Raw genomic sequence first — 19468 nt, 5'->3', positions numbered from 1 at the left:
CAGACTTTGTCTGCCTCGGCTTGACGTGTCTCTGGGTGGGTGGGTGGGGGGGGGGGTGAGCAGAGTAGGCGTACGCTGAGCTGTGACATGTGGGACAAAACGCAACGAAATCGCGCCTCCCTGCAATGACACGTTTTTGGTTTTCTTTGGCGGATCCGAGCGTTTTGGCGCTCGAAAGTCGGAGTTGAATGAAGCCGTCTGTGACGGACGAGTTCCAATGATCCGCCGGGTTTCCCGTCAGGTGACTTATATTGAGCCGGTTGGAGGGAAGGGGATCGATGCACGACACAGGTCTCGCTCCAGCGGCCCGCTACGAGCTAACTGCCCCCCCCCCCCCGTCTTTGATTTTATAGGCAGCCGGAGGATTAATGGGAACGCGGAGTGAGGGGCCATTGACTTCCTGCGCCGCCTGCTTTCTCATTACCGGCAGAGGATCCGCATCCCAAACGCAAGAAGAAAAAAAAATGGCTTCAAGAGGGACAGATTATTTTATTTTATTTTATTTTATTTTATATTTTATTTGTATTGTGCAACAGTACGATGCAGTGACACAGACAGAGAAGTGAATAACAAACATTAATGGTTTTGTGTGTGGGTGTGGGTATCAATTGTAAATATATGAGTTGAAAAAGTTTAGTATTAATATATGATAATAAATACTGACAGTTATCAGACAGAAAACAGTCGTAATATTAATGCAAATAAAAACATGTCAAAATAAGGGTGGGCGGGGGGGGTTCTTTCATCCATCCGTTCATTCATCCATCCATCCAAGGCTCGCTTTTCTGCATGAGTCTCACTTCCCTTTTGTCGGCGTGACGCCGAAGGTAGCCGGAGCTCGAGTCACCGTCGGTGTAGGTACAGAATTAGTCCGGGTGCAGAATCGTTCCAGGCGGAAGTGACTGCCGATACGGCAACTCCATTGGGACAAACCTCTACATGGCGGTCGAATGTGATATATGAGGGATGGAAACCGCAAAAAGTCAACGCCACCGGTGCTTTGCGCGGGGGACTTAGCTTAGCGTCAGATAGATAGATAGATAGATAGATAGATAGAGAGACTTTATTGATCCCATTGGGATGACTCCCTGAGTTTCACTGGACTCTAAGCTAGAAAAAAAAAACTGTCAAATATATATTCCCAAAGCGCATTAAGGTTGCTCTTTTTCATTTTGCTTATTAATACCCAATAGCTCGCCGCTGCCGCCCTTCAAGTGAGGAAAACATTTCCACAGTCACTCCAGGAACCATGTGATTAAGATAGACATCAGCCAAAGATAAATTTCTGCCCCCCCCCGAGCATCACAAATGAGATAAGCATGGCCTCGCTTTTTCTGTTAAAGTGTTTCAAAGAGAAAGGAAATCAATTGCAAACGGTTGCCTCGCTACTGGAGGGGTTGAGCGAATGCCACAGGGAGCAATGGAAAGGTTTGTTTTAGCCCCTCCTCCAGGGGCCGCGAAGTCATTTCAATCAATTTCTCCGCTGCAACGGCGGCGGCGGCCGGCGCACAAAAGCTTCGCCAGATCCCTAAAACACACGATGTGTTTCCTCGTAACTTTCAGATTGTATTGAAGCTGCAGTCTTATCAGAATAAGGCTGAAGAAAAGGTCAATTCATTTTTTTTTAGCTGATTTGATTTGTGACAATTTTGTTCGTGCCTTCTCGAGTTGTCGAATAACGTCTCTGCTCGGAAAATTGAAAACAGCTTTTAGACTGGAGATGAATTAGAGGACATTAGGAGACGCTGCACATTCAACAACATATTTTGCGAGCTGTGAAAAACGAAAATCACGTCGGGTGCCGCGGGCTCCAGTTTTTTTTTTATGTGAGCCAGCCAGCAGGCGGTTCAAATTTTTTTTTTTTTGGAATTAGATGTTGTGCAAAAAGCCAAATCTTGAGGGGTGTGGAAAAAAAAAAGCGCCTTTGATGTCAGATGAAATTTCGGCGGACGGCGCGGTACAATCTGATCAGCAGGCTGGCGTCCTCTGGCAGTGCGATCTCTGCGGATTGTTCCACCCACAGGACATGGAGAGTGCATCTGTGCTAGCGTGACGGCGTGTGACTGCGAGCAAGTTCATGCGACGGGTGGGCAGACTTGCGGGGGGGTGGGGGGAGCGTGGCCCGTTAAGCTTTTTAGCCTGGTAAGTAAGTCATAATAGTTGTATTTCATCCAATTTCAATAAAGAGCTAAATACTGTGGAGGGGGCGACACGGTGGCGCAGTGGTTTGCGCTGCCGCCTCACAGCAAGAAGGTCGTGGGTTCGATACTGGGGCCCGGACCCGGGACCTTTCTGTTTGGAGTTTGCATGTTCTCCCTGTGTCTGCGTGGGTTCTCTCCGGGTTCTCCGGCTTCCTCCCACACTCCAAAAACATGCATGTGAGGTCAATTGAAGACTCTAAATTGTCCGTAGGTGTGCATGTGAGTGTGAACGGTTGTGTGTCTCCATGTGGCCCTGCGATGAACTGGCGACTTGTCCAGGGTGTCACCCTGCCTTCGCCCTATGACAGCTGGGAGAGGCTCCAGCAGACCCCCAGGACCCTGAGCTCAGGAAGAAGCGGGTATAGAAGACGGACGGATGGATGGATGGATGGAATACTGTGGGGCTTCAAAGACAGATATTTTGTTGTCATGCTTTTGTTTGCATTTTCAATAGACATTAAATCACATGTTTCCTACTTATCCCATGCTATATATTTTTTCTCCTTTGAGGTGAGTCACCAAAACTCTCCATCCGTCTGCTCCTGGTTCGGCCCCTGTGTCAAATTTTAGAACCCGTTGTGACCCACAAGTCAAAGCGTTTGCCCACCTCTGAGCTAAACAATGCCATCCAGTTCACATTGCAGTGCTACTACTACTACCGCCCGCAGTACCACACTTGCGTGTTTAGCATAGCAGTCACTCCCTCTGTGTCTTCTTCTTCCCTACCCTGTGCGCCCCCGCCCCGCCCCCCTGACTTGCACTGCCACGGCTGCTTATGTCACGACTAGAAGGACGCTGATTGGTTCTGAAATGCCGCGACCCGCTGAAAACGCTCGAGGTTGGAGCGCGTTAGGACGGGCGTGCGAGATTGAGGTTAGCGGCCTGTGGCCAAAGTGAAAATGGACTTCGGGCGAGTGCGGATTTAGACTTTCGTCCCGCTCGGGTCTCCGGCTGAAGTCAAATAGCAGCCTCGTCGATCTTTAGCGCTGCCTTTTAGCGCACCGCTAACACCGTTTTCTGGAGGCTGCCTGCTTTGATTTTGTTTTGTCGTCGTGTTTCCCCCCCGAGACGAGCGACAACAAAGGAAGCCTCCCCCCTGAACGAGGCAAGAGATGTAAATCAGCGGCACACTCGCCGCTGCTCGTTACAAACACCAGCTCAGCGTCGGGTCACGAGAAGTTAAAGAGAAGAGGCCCTTTGTTTACGCCAGCTACATGTTCAGTGTTTGACCTCCCCCGGCTCCTCTTGTGCACTCCCCGCGCTCGTCTCCCGTCTTTCCTCCTTCCCTCCCACAAACAGTGTTTTCCTGCTACGAGGTCGGGAGTTTCCTAATTGCAGTCCTGTGGAGGCGGAGTCCTCGCTCGCAGCTGCGATAAGGAGCCGTCAGCGCGATGTAAACAGCGGCTGGCCCGGCGCTCCGCAAGCGGGGAAAAATACAGTTTGGCCCGCGTCGGATCTACCCGTGACGCTAGCGCGGAGCTCTGTGGTGTGACCGTGTTTTCCCTTGCCAGAAAACACAGCTGACTCTTCCACGTGCATTATGGGTAACCGGAGGCATCCGGCCCAGTCAAGCTAAAGGTCTGACCGAGCAAAGTGAAGATGCCTTGAAATGAGACTTGCGAGGTCATTTTGTTGTTGTTGCAAGATTATTGCGGTTACATTATTGCCGCATCCTGGGCATAACGGTACTCTCACGGACACAAGGCCCCCCTACTGGGTCTGGTGAAGTACGACGCAACAACGGTCGCCTGCCCGTCGCCCTCATGCGAGAACACGCTAGCTTGCGCAGCACAGTTGAAAAGTTAAAAACGTGATCCTGAAGGTTGAAACACTGCAGCGATACTGGAATTATAAAGACTTTGTGGCGAGTGGGTTCTCCTACTTGCTGATGCTCGTTTACGACTTCAGTGTTTCTTGTTTTCACAACTCTACTCCCGACATATCGCGAGACATATTGTCCTGTCCAGGCTAATCCCGGTGCACAGGTTCTCTATTAGTTTAATTAAATTTAGGCTCAGCCCATTAGTCACCCTGACCTGGGTTTAGACAAATAATACTTGGATAAACGCAGGAAATTGACGTCCCCCTAAGTGAAAGCCTCGAGTGACCTTGCACTCAACCCAGACCTTATTCCTGTCTTTGTTTCTCGGCAGCTTTTATAACATCTGTTGCGCCCCCATCATCCGCGTCTGCGGGTCCGACGCTGAGGGGGGGGGGGGGGGGGGAAGACTTACAATACACGTGGCTTCCTATTGTGGCATCAAACACCAAAAGGTTCCATACAAGACAGCGGCTTTTATTTTTAACAGCCGCGAGCTCGCACCTTTTTCGAGCTGCTAAATACCTTCAGAGCCGCATCTCAAGCCATTGATTTATCGTGCTTTCGCATCGACCCCAACTCTGTCTGTTGCGTGCCAATAGAAGAGCGCAGGTACTGATATCCAAAGAACAACGGAGGCTGTGTTTCCAACCTCGCCTCTGCTGCTCCGCAGACTGTGACCTTCCTTCCTGTGTGGAGATGCTGATTCCACCCTTATCACTAAATTGGACAGTGATGGATGGCTCAGAGTGACTGCGCCGCCGTTTATGGCGTGAGGTCAAGGCAGTTATTTTAGACAAGTGTCCTAGCGCTGATATCCGAAGGCATGCGTTAGCAGGAGGAGGAAGCAGAAAAAAGAGAGCCTTTTCCATTCTAACGTGCGTCTTTGGAAGAATAACTAAGAAAATAAATAAATTTAAATGTTTTCCCCATAGGTATTAATATGCCCCCCCCCTTTTTTTTATTTATATTCAGATGCGATGCCATTGCTTTTTGGAAGCTTGCGGAGGACAAGACGTGGCAACATGTGAAGAGAAATCTGTCAGCATAAATTCACATTATGCAGCCGTTTCAGCCACAGGTTGTGAGGGATTAGGACTGATTTGCCGCTCAATTGACGATGCGGAGGAGCGGCGGAATCGCGGCCCCTTTCAGGGCCGAGACTATTTTTGGGCCCGCCGCTAATAGTTCGTGTCAGCCATAATTTTTAAGTACTTTAACCAATCCATTGTATAATTAGGTTAGCAAAATTAGCTCATCGCAAAAATCAGTCAGCAGGTGGTAATGCAATAAAGTTATTAGCATTACCGGATTTATAGAGCCATTAATCTCGGGGCCGATCCGTCTGAATCTCATTCCTCTTTCCTTTTGGTCCAAATGGCTTAAATGAATAAAGGCAAATAGACTCCAGTGCGTCTTTTTTACGTGGTTGAATGAGCTTAGAGCCAAAAGCAGGAAGTGGGTGGGGGTGGGGGTGGGGGGGTGGTTGGAAATGTACAAATTAAACACATTCATAGAGCTGCAAGTGAATAGGCTGCGTCTGACCCCGTGACCTCCGTGCGTTGCTGACAGTCAAACAGCTGCCCGAGCTGCCTGACAAGTAATTGCTAAATTCTCTCCTCACACAAGCGAGTCTCTTGTCAGTGTGACGCGCAGTGTGAGGCGCCCGTGTGAACTTTGCTTCGCAGTCTTGTAAGTGCAAGGTATGTGCCCTGTCCTGTCCTGCCTCTGTCACCTCTGTATCAGTACAATCTGTGACTTGGCGCAATAGAGCGCGCCGCCACTCAAGCGTCCTCTTTCTTCTCGAAATGTTTCTCGTCTCGAAAGCACCGGTGTTGGGTATACAAAGGTCAGCGTGACTAAGAGGAAAGCATGTCTCTAGCTGGTGAGAAATGAGGAAATGACTGTCCAACCTTCGCTTTAGCTAGCTTAAACGGGCAGTTTGGGAAATTGCTCATGTCGTGATGTCACAAAGGGCATTTAGCTCGCCTCTACCCAATTATTGGCATCGCCCTGGGCCAGATGTTCTTTCCACGCTGTGACAGCACCTCACCTTGTTCTCGTCTCGAAAGCCCGACAAAGCATCGCAGTCAAGCTTTAGCAGTCAAGCTTTAGCAGTCAAGCTAACAGTGAGTGTTTTTTGTTGTTTTTTGTTTTTTTTATTGCTGAAAGCTAAAAACAAAAGGTTAAATGTGCAGCTCTCCAAAAATATTTTTCTTTTCGAGAACTGACAGCGGGGCGTTGCTCCGCTGAGGTTCGAGTTCTCATATGGTGCCCTTTCCCTCTCCTCGCCTGCATGCGACTCGCTTCAAACTGCCTCGCAATCAAATTGCGCTAAACAAACACGGCTGCCTTGCCCTCGCTATGAAAAGCAAACATCTGGACTTGTAAATCTCCCCTCGGGGCGTTTGCCGAGTCTGCCGTGTTGACAGCGGAGTGACGGATCGCCCGTGTGACATTATGACTTCTTCCCACCGCCGGCTGACTTTGTTCTCCGGGCCATTTACGCTCGCAACGAGCGCACATTTACTTTTAATAGCGGGCTCAGAGGAACCGCGGTCGCGGCCAAGTCGAGGCCTCCTCCTCCTCCCCTCTGTGAAGTTGTCATCTGGGCCTCAGATCTGCGTATGTGTCACCGAGTGGGGAATCGCATTTGATATTTCTGTCAAAGTGTTTTCCACACACTCATGGTTTGGGCGGCGTATTTCTTTTCTGCCCAAGACAAACTGAAAAGAACTTCAAACCCACCTCGTAATCGTATGTCAAGTGCTCGCCGTTTTTAACAGCTCGACACCCGCAATCTGTCGGACCGTGTTTAACTTCACACACGTTCTCTACCTACTTGAATCCCTTTTATTCATCTAAGTAATCAGCGCATGATTATTTCCACCCCGATTAGGAATAATAAAAAAAAAAAAAGAAAAAGCCTGCTGGTGTTCGTTTGCTCCTAAAGATTAAATGGTTGTGTTAAATTTTGCATTTCAACTCAGCCAGTCGTCGCACAAAGAATCCCTCTGTGTTTAGCTTTGCCCTGAAGCAACCTCGGCTGAGCAAGTACAAAAAGAAAGATGAATGTAATTTATGACGGGTTATAAAGGCCATAAACCCCTTACAAAACAGAGTATCACATTATTTTCCAAATAGCAGAGGACACAAAGCTGTCCTCAAACCCAGCGCACATCTCATGCCGTGGCATATTTCATGCTTAAAATTAGCCCCGCACTGTTTGAAGTTGCTCTGGAAAATAGGAGACAGAGCCTTCTGGAGATAGAGACCTTGTTTTTTCTTTCTGGGTTTGGCGCAGACCAAAACAAAGAGCCTCAAAGAAAAGTTTTAACCAAGCTCCGCTGACAAATTTCCCAATAAATAAGTAACTGAATAAATAAATGAAAAAATAAATGGCTGTTTTCACTACAACGTTGATAACCATGACAACTTTCTGACGTGTTAATACTGCAACTGCTTTCCAACGAGTCGGTGCAGGCTGTATTCAAATTGATTCTGTGAAGGGAAGCTCTGCATATATACAGTATACATTTGCTCCTCATGTTTTATTTGTTTGCTTTTTGAATGAGGGAATTGCATCTGATGGTTACAGTTTAACCTGCAACAAAATGTCACCACGCTATCGTGTCTATCCATCAATCATACTATCTCAGACAGACAGACGTATGTCACAGGACATCAGATAACATTGTCCTCCAGTCATCTTTCAGTCAAAACACGTCAAAGGAATGTGACAGTATCGGTCACATGAAACTTTTTTTTCTTTTTTTTTTCTTACAAATGTACTTTGAAACCTGTTGTTGTTGCTTTGTTTTGAAAGCAGGTACGGTAAGGTGCTTTAAACATTTTGAACACGAGTTTAAAATCTAAATATGTCTTATCTGTTAACGTCGGCTCCAAGTTAATAATAACAAAAAATACATCAACCAGTCAGTCAAAAGATAAGATAGTTTTTAAAAGGGCCGATTTGTTGACTTTGAGGATGTCGTAGCCCCGCCCTCGCCTCCACTGTCTCCGCCCAGCTCATTTGCGATGCAGCCAGCCAGCCAGCCAGCGGGACGCTCTGGACGGAGTCTGCCGGCTGGGTGCGATCAGTGAGCTGCTGAGGTCCGGAGCGGAGGCACCGCGGCGGTCTTTGCAACACTTGGAACTCATTAAAGGAAGGTGTCGCGGACGACACGCGTTTACAAAAAAAAAAAGAAAGAAAGAAAGAAAGAAAGAAAGAAAATCTGCGCGGTGTTCATGGTCACTGACTCGCGTCGGACTGTCTGCCCTCGGTCTGGTTCGGAGCGGAGAAGTAGAAGAAGAAGAAGAAAAAGAAGAAGATGCCTCAGACGGACTGAGCAGCGTCTCCAGCAGTGTGGATATTCTGACCGCATGGATTATATTTAACCTCTCCGCGCATTCGCTCTTGATTTTTTTTTTCTTCTTCTTTTTTTTTTTTTCTCTTCCTTGTTGTTAATTATTTTATTTTATTTTATTTTTTGCGGGGGGGAAACCGGGACAGTGACGCACGCCGCTCTTCGCCCACACCGCCCGTCGAGCGCAGCGCCCCCTGTCCAATGAAATATCCCCCCGCCGCGGAGCGAGTGTGTACGCGGATCGAGCAGAGCGAGAGCAGCGGCGCAGCGCACCTCCGTCCCGGCGCCGTCGTCTCTCTGTTGACCCCCCTGGACCCTCTCCGTCAGGCCAAGCGGCTCCCCATCCGAGTCATCAAGATGTTGACGGCGCACACGGGACACTTGCTGCATCCGGATTATTTGCAGCCTTTGACGTCCGCACCAGTCAGCATTGAGGTAGGTTACCTAGTTGTTTTTTTTTGTTTTTTTTTTAATGTCATTTTTGTTGTTGTTGTTGTTGTTGTTGTTTTTTTAAAAAAAACATCGCTGCGATATTTTATTTGGCACAGATGTTGCGTTTACTTCTGCAACATTTTCAAACCGCCGTACTTAACCCGCGTGCGCAGGAAGTTGAAATCTGATTTCAACTTTTACTGGAATGAACAAAGATCGATCCTATGGAGAGATAGCAAGCAGGTCTTCCGCGAACTAACATAGCGATGTCATGTCTTGGAGGACTTGCGCAACAGAGCTGAGATAGGCACGTATTTAAAAAAAAAAAAAAAAAAAAAAAAAAAAAAAAAAAATTCCCCCTAAACGGATCGATCAATATGTCGATAGTCTTTAGATAATTTCTGTCAGTTTCCCCGAAATAATCCCGGGTTGACGTCGTTTAAATGGCTTTAAATTCCTCATCCAAGGCTCCTTCTAAAAGAGGGGGAAAAACAGCAAGTAATAGTCAACTAAGTTAAATTATGTGTAATAGCTAATCGTTTTACTTTTAAAAGACACATCAGGAAGTGGTTATATGTTTTAGTTAAAAAAAAAAAAAAAAACTAGCAAATTACATTTTCTTCTGTATAGTTATTTATTATGTGATGACACAAAATATGTATGGGTTTTTTTGTTGCAAATAATCATACATTGTTTTGTTTAATTACTAGTTCATTTTGTATTAGTAGGCCTGAGTAATCTGTGTTTACTATGCAGTAAACTAAGAATGCCTGAAAGTGGAGCCTTTGCTTTGGTCTTGAAAATCCACTAAAAATAAACACAGAGGTTAATCTGAATGTGTATTTGTTGTAGCTGGATGCCAAGAAGAGTCCACTGGCCCTGCTGGCACAGACGTGCTCTCAGATTGGTAAACCAGACCCTCCATCCTCGTCCAAGCTGGGCTCCTCCTGCACTCAGGGAGACAAGGAGTCCAGCAGCCGGTCGTCCGTCTCCAGCCTGAAGCTGGGGGAGCACCGCCCCTCCCTGGAGGACAAGTGCAGCTTCAAACCCTACAGCAAAGGCAGCGGAGACTGTCGCCGTGACGGAGTTACCACCAGCAGCTCCAGCAGCAACGACAAAATGGGGTTCAGGGTGCCCAGCAATAATGTTACCACTACTGGCAGTTCCACCACTGGCCAGCAGTCCTACCCGCCCCATGCTGCCTCACCCAGTTCTAGGACCAGCAGCAGCAGCCCACCGGGACTCGCTCAGCAGCAGCAGCAGCAGCAGCAGCAGCAGCAGCCCACTCACAGACAGAACCAGTCTCCTGGTAGACAGTCCACAGGACACGGCCAGGCTCCCAGCGAAGAAAGTGCTCGCGAGCAGGGCAGCCCCACTGGTTCCACCACCAACAGCAATAACAGCCATCCCAAAAAGGACGCCGAAGCAAGCAAGGCCAACTCTGACGGCCCTCACTCGGCAAACTCCAGCCACGTCCGCGAAAGCACAAACTGTAGTAACGGCAGCTCCGACGGCGCCTCCGCTCACGAGGGAGGAAAAGCGGAGTCTACCCAGCCGAGCCTGGGTCCCGGGCGCATCACACCCATTTCCCCTTACAAGACGAGCCAGCCTCTCTTTCCGCTGCCCGCCTCCAATGTTGGCTACCATGGATCTTTAGTGGGTGCTTACGCAGGCTACCCGTCCCAATTTGTCCCTGGGTTGGATCCGACAAAGTCAGGCCTTGGTGTGGGAGGAATGGGAGTTCCTGGGAAGCACCCAAGCTCCAGCCCTCTAACCGGGGCCTCACCCCCATCCTTCATGCAGGGCCTATGCAGGGACCCCTACTGCCTAAGTTACCCCAGTGTGCCCCATCTGGGTGGAAGCAACTGCAACTCCTGCATCCATGACCCTTCATCCACCCTAAAGTCAAACTTCCCACTGGTGTACCCTTCCCACCCGCTCCACTCCCTCCACCAAGGCTCTCTCTCGTCCAGCGTGACCTCTTCCTTGTCCCATCCCCTCTACACGTATGGCTTCATGCTCCCCAATGACCCGCTGCCTCATGCCTGTAATTGGGTCTCAGCCGGGGGGCCTTGCGACAAACGTTTTACCACTTCAGAGGAACTCCTGGCCCACCTACGCACACACACGGTTCTTCCCATCGGGATGGACGGTAAGCTGCTCGCGGGCTCCACCTCTGGACCTGCGTCCTGCCACCTCCATCTCCCGCACCAGAGCAGTCCAGGCTCCATGCAAAGTTCCCTCTCCCTCAGGGCTCCCCCCAGCCTGGGTTTAGGCCGCTATCATCCCTACAGTAAGGTCCATCTGCCTCCCGGACCGTCCTCCATCGCCCTGCACTCTCTGCCCACCACGGGCCCGTACTACCCTCACTACGCTCTCTACAGCCAAAGACTGGGATCTGCTTCTGCTTTGGGCTACCAGTGATAAGCATCTACTCACATGTTCAAAGGAATGTTTCAGCTTTTTTCTTTCTTTTTTTTTTGGAAATATCTTTTACTGCTTTTTGGAGTGTTTGATGAGAGGTGGAACACGGCTCTCTCCAGTTTAGCTTAGCTTGGCACAAATGCTGGAAAGAGGAGGAAACAGATTGTCCATTTTTGGGCAACGAGGGACCCAGGTAATGGCTCCCGACGAGGACAGTCCAGCACACAAGGCCTAAATAAGACGCCAAATTCATGTTTTTACAGGACTGACTTTTTATATGGATTTTAAAGAAATTTAAACACTTGGTTTGCCAGCGTCAGAGGTGTTCAAGGCAGATTTTGTTAGTATTTGCCCTTCTCAGTTATTTTTGATAAAATAACTTGCTACTCCCCAACCCAGAATGTTATTTCTCTTCTCATTTAAACTTCTTGCTACTACTACTACTACTACTATTACTACTACTACTATTACTCCGCAAAGCCAAGGGGTAGATAATCCAAAATACGGAACTGTTACTTCTCTTTGTGGTGGATACTACAGGATGCTACTTCTTCTGAGAAAAGACAGGATTTATGGAAGCTCGACGGGAGTGCAAGAGGAGGAACAGAGGATTGTTGACCTGAGTACATATTCACACTTCTTGTTTCTTCATCATGATAGATGTTAAGGTTCCTGATCCCTGTGCGACTTGTCTCTTGCTTCCCCCCACGTTACTTGGATTTCATCACAATAGGCATGCCTGTCCTTTGGTGACTTTTACTAGCCTTGGCAAATTGATGGGCGGACACTTTAAACAGCACTTGAATGTTCTGCGTCCTTACAGCAAACGATGATGATTTAGCGTAGTGTCAGGCATGGGAACAAGCTGCAGCCATGGACTGACGTAAGTGCGGCTCTTGCAGCAGACGCACGTAGGCTTGAGGGAAGCATACACACATAACTGTTTGTTCTGCGTGCCGATTAGTTACGGTTTGTTTTGGCTCCTTATGTTTCGTTTGTGCCTACTGAGAATTTGTATTTATTTTTCACCGGGAACCTGGCTTTGATGTTTACCATATCAATCTGGTTCTCCTCCACAGTGCTCGGTGCAGACATGCTGGAAGGCACTTGACAGATGTTGGATATAATGTTTTGGCATAACTCTCTGTTTTGTTTTTACAGGGTTGCAGATGTTGAAATCACACTTCAATAACTGTCCCTTAACTTTGAGCTTTTTAACCTTTTTTTTTTTATTATTATTATTTCTGCAGAAAGTCAGAAAAATGAGATGTGCTCCTTTTTTGTAAACTGGAATGCCTTACGGTGGCATTCCCTTCAAAAGCAGGTCATATTTTGTTAAATAAATCATGCTGAAGATGTATGCTCTGTTGTCTTTATTTCTGAGGGGTTTTTTTGTATTTCTAGTATTTCTGAGCATTTTGCCTTTTAATCAGCAGAGGAGAGACTCTCTTAGAAACAACATATTTTCAGGGTTCCTGGTAGTTCCCTGTTCAAAACTCCATTTGGATGAACACAATGTAATGTACTTGTAAATGATGCAGAGTTCTGACACAAAACACGGCACCAGACTGGTGTCAAAACCGTTTTGCACAGAGGTCTACGCAAAAAAAAAAAATATATATTTATGCTTTATATGTTGATCTTAATTTTACAGTTTCATTCATTTACTCTCCTGTTCTCTTTTTACCCACAAAATTGAACGTCACAATAAACGGACTGTGTGGAAAAGTATTATTGCTATGTTTGATCATCACAACGACAATGTTTTCAGTTTTTGGAGCAAATTCAAACTTTGTGCCTCACACTGTCGCCTAAGGCCCGGTGTCGGTGAGCATACCCAGACCTTGATGGGAGACCAAGGTGATGTTGAGAGGGGAACAGCCAGACTGATGATGGAGTAGCTTTGTTGTCGGCTGGATCTGCACCAAAGGCTTTTTGTCGCTCAAAAGAAAAACAAGTCGCCTCTGAATGATGGCTGCAAAAAATGTGCCTCATCTGGATTCTCCCGTGTCAAAAGCAGATTTTAAGCACAGCACAGGGACGCAGCTCACATTCCACCTCTTGGCAGTAAACGCAGTGCCACCTTAAAGAGACAGCAGCCCAGGTTCAAGCGCGTGGATTCTATCCAATGGCGTGTTTTAGCAAAGCGGGTAAACTTACATGGCAGAGGAGTCCAAACCCAGTCGCCTTGTTGCGCAGGTGGATCCTGATAAACATCGGCGTTCCCTTGCGCTTGACGAACGGCCCGACAGTCGCTCGGGTTTCCGCGCCTGCCGCATGATTGGCAGCGTTAATGCGCCATTTCCCAGCAACATGACACGGCGACTCCCTTGGCGAAGTATAGATGACCCGCGCCGGTCACTCACAGCTCTGACAAGACGCGCCGCGGGGGAGGGGAGGTTAGGAGGGGGGAGGGGGGGCTCAAAACCAGCCTGTCGGCGCTGTAACAGGAGAGAGTGCTTCCTTTTCGCAGGTCTGAGACTCCGCTCTGCAGTTTCTGGGTTCAGGACGGGGGCACAAGAACCTGAATCTCCAATCAGGAGGTTTCACGTTGCCTCCCCCGCCCCCCGATACGGCCCGGAAAACAGATCCAGTCTCATTGAGTCTCACGAGTTGGACCGGTGAAAGCATGATGTTGCCACTACTTTATCTTCCAAGGCCACATTGCGGCTTGGATATATAACACGCCCCCATCAAAAAATAGAATGATAATCTATCAAGCTTGTACGATGGCATGTCCATGTGTCTATCAGCTCCCAGACTTTTTTTTTTTTAAATCACCTTTACCTTTTCATGTCGCTATTTGTACTTGTCCGGCCTTCTAATGATAAGTCGTTTGAGATCATTGGATTGGGGTGCCCCCTATGGGTGACCAGTCACACCTGTTTGTCAACTAAGCTTGTACCCAGAGATGTCCTTGCCTGTGGTGACGACTGTGATCATCAAACATCTCCTTTTATGGCATGTGTACATAAAACTGTTTACTTATGGTTTCTTTTTGATAAGGGCCTTGAAGTAAAGTAACGCTGACGAGTTGCGAAACAAGAACAGGAACAGGAATGTATTGTTCTCTGTATTTTGATTAACACGGCTGTTTATTGAGTCACAGCCGTGGATGTGATGTAATTCCTAATCAGATAAGAGTTGATGCGCATGGTCCATTTCAGTTCATTTATGGACATAGACTTGTGTGTTGCGCAGCACTGGAACATAGCGTTAATTCCTCTATTATCCAATTCTACATACTATATAACGTGAGCATTGACAGTTGACTGTTAAATTACATTTACAGTGTAATCAAATATACAGACAGGCCTTGGTTCATTCGGGCCAAAATTATGGATGACCGGGTTATAATTTCTAATCCACCAACTTCCGTTTGATGTGCTAACATCTTATTTTTTGTCTTCACTTTCCTTAGAAATGAGTAATTTTCTCCATCAGCCTCGGCTCTTTTTTTCAGTTTTGCTCCTTTGGCTCTTGCTCTCGCGGTTCAGCCTCCCACTCCAGTACCAGCAACTTTCACACAGTCCCCTAGTCATTACTCATTCGATGCAGCTGCCGACCATAATAACTTTGTTTTCACATTTTAATTACGTGCTTCATTTGTTTCCTGAAGCAAGGCCGTGTTGTTTGACATCGGTTTCCACAGGAGTTGCACCGCGGCCAATAACGTGACGGTGAGGCCGGATCTTCAGGTTTATCACCGTCAAGGAAGTTGATTTTTTTAAATTATTATTATTATAATTATCATCAGCATCACACGTCACCAAATTAATCTGGGGTGTTACCCCTTGCCAGGCAACAACTCAAAGTTGCGGCCTCGCCTTTGTATTCAGGACTCCAAAGCACATATTTTGCACCAGTGCACGAACTGTGTCTGTGTATTGTTGCAGTCTGCCCAGATTGAGTCCAGGGTGCAGCTTGACAGCGACAGTGATTAATGATGACAGACCGCCGAGGCGCTCCTTCATCACATGACAATGCTTTAATCTCTTTATCGGCCCAGATCAGTGCCAAAAAAGGGGGGTCCGAGAGAGAGAGCGAGAGAGAGAGAAAGAGAGAGGAGCTGGAGAAACTCTTTCTTTGCAATAAAAATCATTAAAGCCCAGTCACAAATTGCAAACACATGCCCCCGCTACTTATTTTGAATTGTCTGTGAGTTACGGATCGCAGACAGCTTTCCCAGAAATAGATCCCTGCGCTTTCATTTTGTCCTCTCTCCAGCTTTATCACTCCATCCATCATCCGACTATGTGGGCTTTTTTTTTGGTCCAAAAATAAAGAGGACACAGATGTCGGCTGTGCTATACTGATGTTTCTAAACTACCCATAACTTACATCCAGCCATCGGCCCCGGAGGGGGAAAAAGTTGAAAACAGACGCTCTGCGTCGGAGCGCCGCGGCACTCGCGGTGCCAGATTGGCCATGGATGAACGGGCCCGTGCTGCGTGGACGTGTTTTTATTTGCGACAAAAGGGGCGATGTCTCACCTCCCTCTGCCTATTTGTCAAAACCAAGTCGGTCGTTGAGGGAAAGGAAAATGGCAACGGAGGGAGTTCAGCGGCGTACAAGAGGGCAACTGCAATTATGGCTCCTCCGCTAATGTGCACGGCCCCAGCTGGTTTTGATCCGCCTGCTCTCTGAGGACTCCCAGCTCACTTGTCAGCCCTCATGCATCACAGGCCTCGGTGCTTAACGGGAGAACGTGCTCTGGCAGCGGCCAGCACGAGGCCTGGAAGCCAGCGGGTGCCTGTGGGTGAGCCACATGCAAGACGGTGACAACATTCTTCTGCCCTCCGCATTCGAATCTGCACGGCCACATTCCCTCATGTTGTTTTTTTTTGTTCCTTTTTCCTTTTTTTTTTTTTTTATACATGCCCTCTCCATGAATGTTACCGCTGCAGTGGGCCCGCCCGGGCCCCCGGAGCCAACGCCGCGCTACGCCACACCACACACTTGGGAGGTCAGGCGAGAAGCCTCCAAAATACACACAGATGATGGCGAGAGACAGAGAAGTAAGAAAACCGAATGGGAAGGAGATACAGGCTGGAAACAAGCAGACGTGATTACTCAAATGCAGTCATTAGGGAGGAAATGTATTTCAGGCTGTCAGGATGATTAATGAGGGGCAGAAAATCCACTCAAACGCTGTTGTTTAGTCTAGCAGCGGATCTCCGCCATTAGCAGGGAACACAGTATGTGTTTGTACATGTGCTATTGTTACCCTGCGGAGACTTTTTCCGAAAATTAATGCCAACCTCGCCAAGGCCGGCTGTCCACATGGGTGACTGAAGGCCAACTTTTTTATGATGAGGACGTCATATCTGGGGTTCAGTTTCAGTTTTCCCCTCATGACAATGAATTCAATTCTTGCTGGACGTTTGTTTGAATTTGGTATTTTGGTTATATAAGGCCGACAAAACTCACTAATCTCATCTGATTTCGAAGTTAAGTGGCTCCTGAATACTTAAAGCTACATGTGTATATATACATCAAAATGAAATCAGATTTTTCTGCTTCTACATTTTCTTTCAAAAATCTAAATTGTCCCTATTCTTAACCTCCACATGTTCACTATTTAATATGTCATGATTGAAGGCTGAATTTTGGATGCCAAAATATTAGGCTCCGCTTTTCATGTTCAACATAGAAACCACGAGAAAGTGTCAGCGAGGTCACCCACATCCATCAGTCACATGGCGATGACACGGCCAACAAGTCACCATGTGACACCATGCATGATGCAGAAATTCTGACTGACACTGTGAACAAATCCAACCCGTGGCACACTGGATGCCTTCATTTAGCCACTTGTACGCTTCCATTCATTTAAGATTGACTAATAGATAACGAAATTACGTTTGAATTTATTCGGCTAAATCTACACAGATATTTCAACAAGGTCACATTTGGTCAAATTATTTTTGGTCGCTAATACGATGCGACCGTGGTTTCTTGTCGCCCACAACCACTTAGTAGTAAGCCAGAGATTAAATCTGAGGCACAGTGATAACAGCTTGTCAGTTAATCGCTAACCGTTGACAAATGGCTCATGGTTTGGTCTAATGAGGGGCCCTGAGCTGATGATTCCTAATGATGTGATTTAAATACTACTAAGAATAATTGATCATCGGCCCCGTGCTAAACTTTCACCACAGAAGTGTCAAATGAACGTGTAGATTCAAGGTTCACTTTCTAATCATCCTTTTAAGATGTCATCCATGTTCCAACTGATTAGTAAAGTGTTGGTGATGACCCGGGGAGGGGGGAATGTCTTTTTCTTTGTGCTTTGTGTAAGATCAGTGGCTGTGGAGATGATTTCAGATTTGATAAAAGATTTATTTATTCATTTATTTATTTATTTATTCATCACAGCAAAAATGACTAGCAGGCAGGATTCCGCGCGGGGCTCACTCATGTGTTAATGTCTAAGTTGATTTTCGTTTCCATGCTTAATTTGGGTTGACGACCAAAAATATTTCAAGCGATGCAAAATATGTCAGATTCTAATTAGAAGTGGCCCCGAAGACATATGTTGTTTGTGCCGCTAACGATCGCCGCAAAAAGCTGTTGTTGATCTCCACACTCATAGAAAGTGTCAACACATAGTGGCCAATTAGACGTCCTCCTGACTCCTCTGGCCTCTTTGCTGAGCTCAAGTCCTCACTCAGCTCCAGATGTTTGCGAGAAATTCATGCTGGAGGCCTGATAAGGAATCGGCTTTCAGCAGATGTCTTGCGGCCGAACTGGAGATTTACTGGCTGTGAATGATGAAACAGTGTTCCAGTGTCTTCCAGCCGGACTGGACTTAATCATTATGCAAACAGCTGCAGCGCTGGCTGATGTCATGGCAGCGGATGGGAAGGAGAATGAGAGAGTACATTCAGTTTTTCGAACTTGTGTGGTAATCTGATGGATTTGGACGTGTTGCCATGACGTACAACCGCCAGAATGCTGAAGTGAAGCGCAGCTTTTATTGTGAAAGTTTACTCTTGGCTTTTAATTTTCACTTCAGTATTGATACGTCTTTTTTTCCCTCCTCCTTGTCATTAGGTTGAGGGTTTTTTTTTTTCCTTCTAGTTCTTCTTTCCAAGCATGAGATCCAGATGACAGTCTGCGAGGGAAAAACTGAAAGGGAGATACTGTGTGCTATTCTTTTGTTTTGTAGTATCATTATAACAAAGTTGGAATACTATTACACACTAATAACCAGAACTGTGAAAATGAGGAGACTCACTCATCGCAATTTTAAGTTGTCGTTACTGAAACAGTAACCTTGCGTGGCAGCTGGGTGGATGAGATTTCACCACTGAAATCACGCACATCCATCTTGCCAAACTCCACTCTAATCTGTGTCCAATGCATTCCAGCACTTCAGAGCCAATCAGCTTTCTTACAGATGTGACGAAAACACAAAGCCAAATTTGCAATTGCAATTTTTTTTTTCTTCGTATTTTACATTTTTTCAGCCTGTAAACTATAAAAAAAGTAGCTCCTTGTGATATCACAAAAGGGCCACAGGTCAGATTTGATCTGTTTAATTAGATGTTAATTGATTGCAGCCATTTGATTTTAAACACTGCATATGTATATGTTGAAATTATATAATAGGTGTCTATGCCTCGTCAATTATTTAAAGATTTTCAATTCTCTGTGCCACCAAATTAATTTCAAAATACAATTCTGCTTTAAGGCCTTGTCAGATCACCTGTTAAAAATATTTTTGAATTGGCTTCCTCTTAAGAAACACGCTCTAATGGCTCTTTACCAGATGGATGTGTGGAATCAATCCAACAGATGTGGCGTGCCGGGTTACTGCGACAAATTCTAGCTAGAATTTTGCATTATTATAATTTACAGCTGTCCTGTCGACTTGCCTCTGGTGTTACGGGCATTTAATTTGCTAATCCTCCCTTGGGGGGAAACGTGGACTTCAAACCAAATTAGATGGCAGTCCATATGAAGCTGTTGAGTGAAACGTGGAGCAAAGTGTTTGAAGCCGCGTAGCCCTGCTAATCCTGCTGGATGTGACACCGCTGCCCTTGGCTCTTGGGTGCGGGAGCGGGGAGGGCGGAAGGGTGAGTCCAAATTTCAGTTGTCACGAGTGGCAGCGGGGATGAGGAGGTGGTGCCCGAGCTGACAGCGGCAGATGACGGACACAAACAGTGAGGAAGTTGGACAGATGAGAGCCGCAGGCGCTGTGGGATTGGGGAGGTGTTTCA

At 46.9% G+C, this 19468-nt stretch overlaps 1 protein-coding gene across 1 annotated transcript; it reads left to right on the top strand.

Annotated features, from left to right (window-relative positions):
- The first annotated feature begins 8662 nt into the window (after positions 1-8662).
- Positions 8663-12603, top strand: LOC142890443 (zinc finger protein 703-like). The gene is made up of 2 exons (XM_076029487.1): positions 8663-8822; positions 9672-12603. Exons 1-2 carry the CDS (start codon positions 8745-8747, stop codon positions 11241-11243), a joined length of 1650 nt encoding a protein of 549 aa, XP_075885602.1. The 5' UTR covers positions 8663-8744; the 3' UTR covers positions 11244-12603.
- The last annotated feature ends 6865 nt before the right edge of the window (positions 12604-19468 follow it).

This window comes from Nelusetta ayraudi, unplaced genomic scaffold, assembly GCF_046127955.1.
Source record: "Nelusetta ayraudi isolate G7.1 ecotype Tasmania unplaced genomic scaffold, CSIRO-AGI_Nayr_v1 ptg000026l, whole genome shotgun sequence".
Taxonomy (NCBI): domain Eukaryota; kingdom Metazoa; phylum Chordata; class Actinopteri; order Tetraodontiformes; family Monacanthidae; genus Nelusetta; species Nelusetta ayraudi.
Note: the sequence above shows the minus strand (reverse complement) of the source record. Positions and strands in the feature narration are given on the sequence as shown.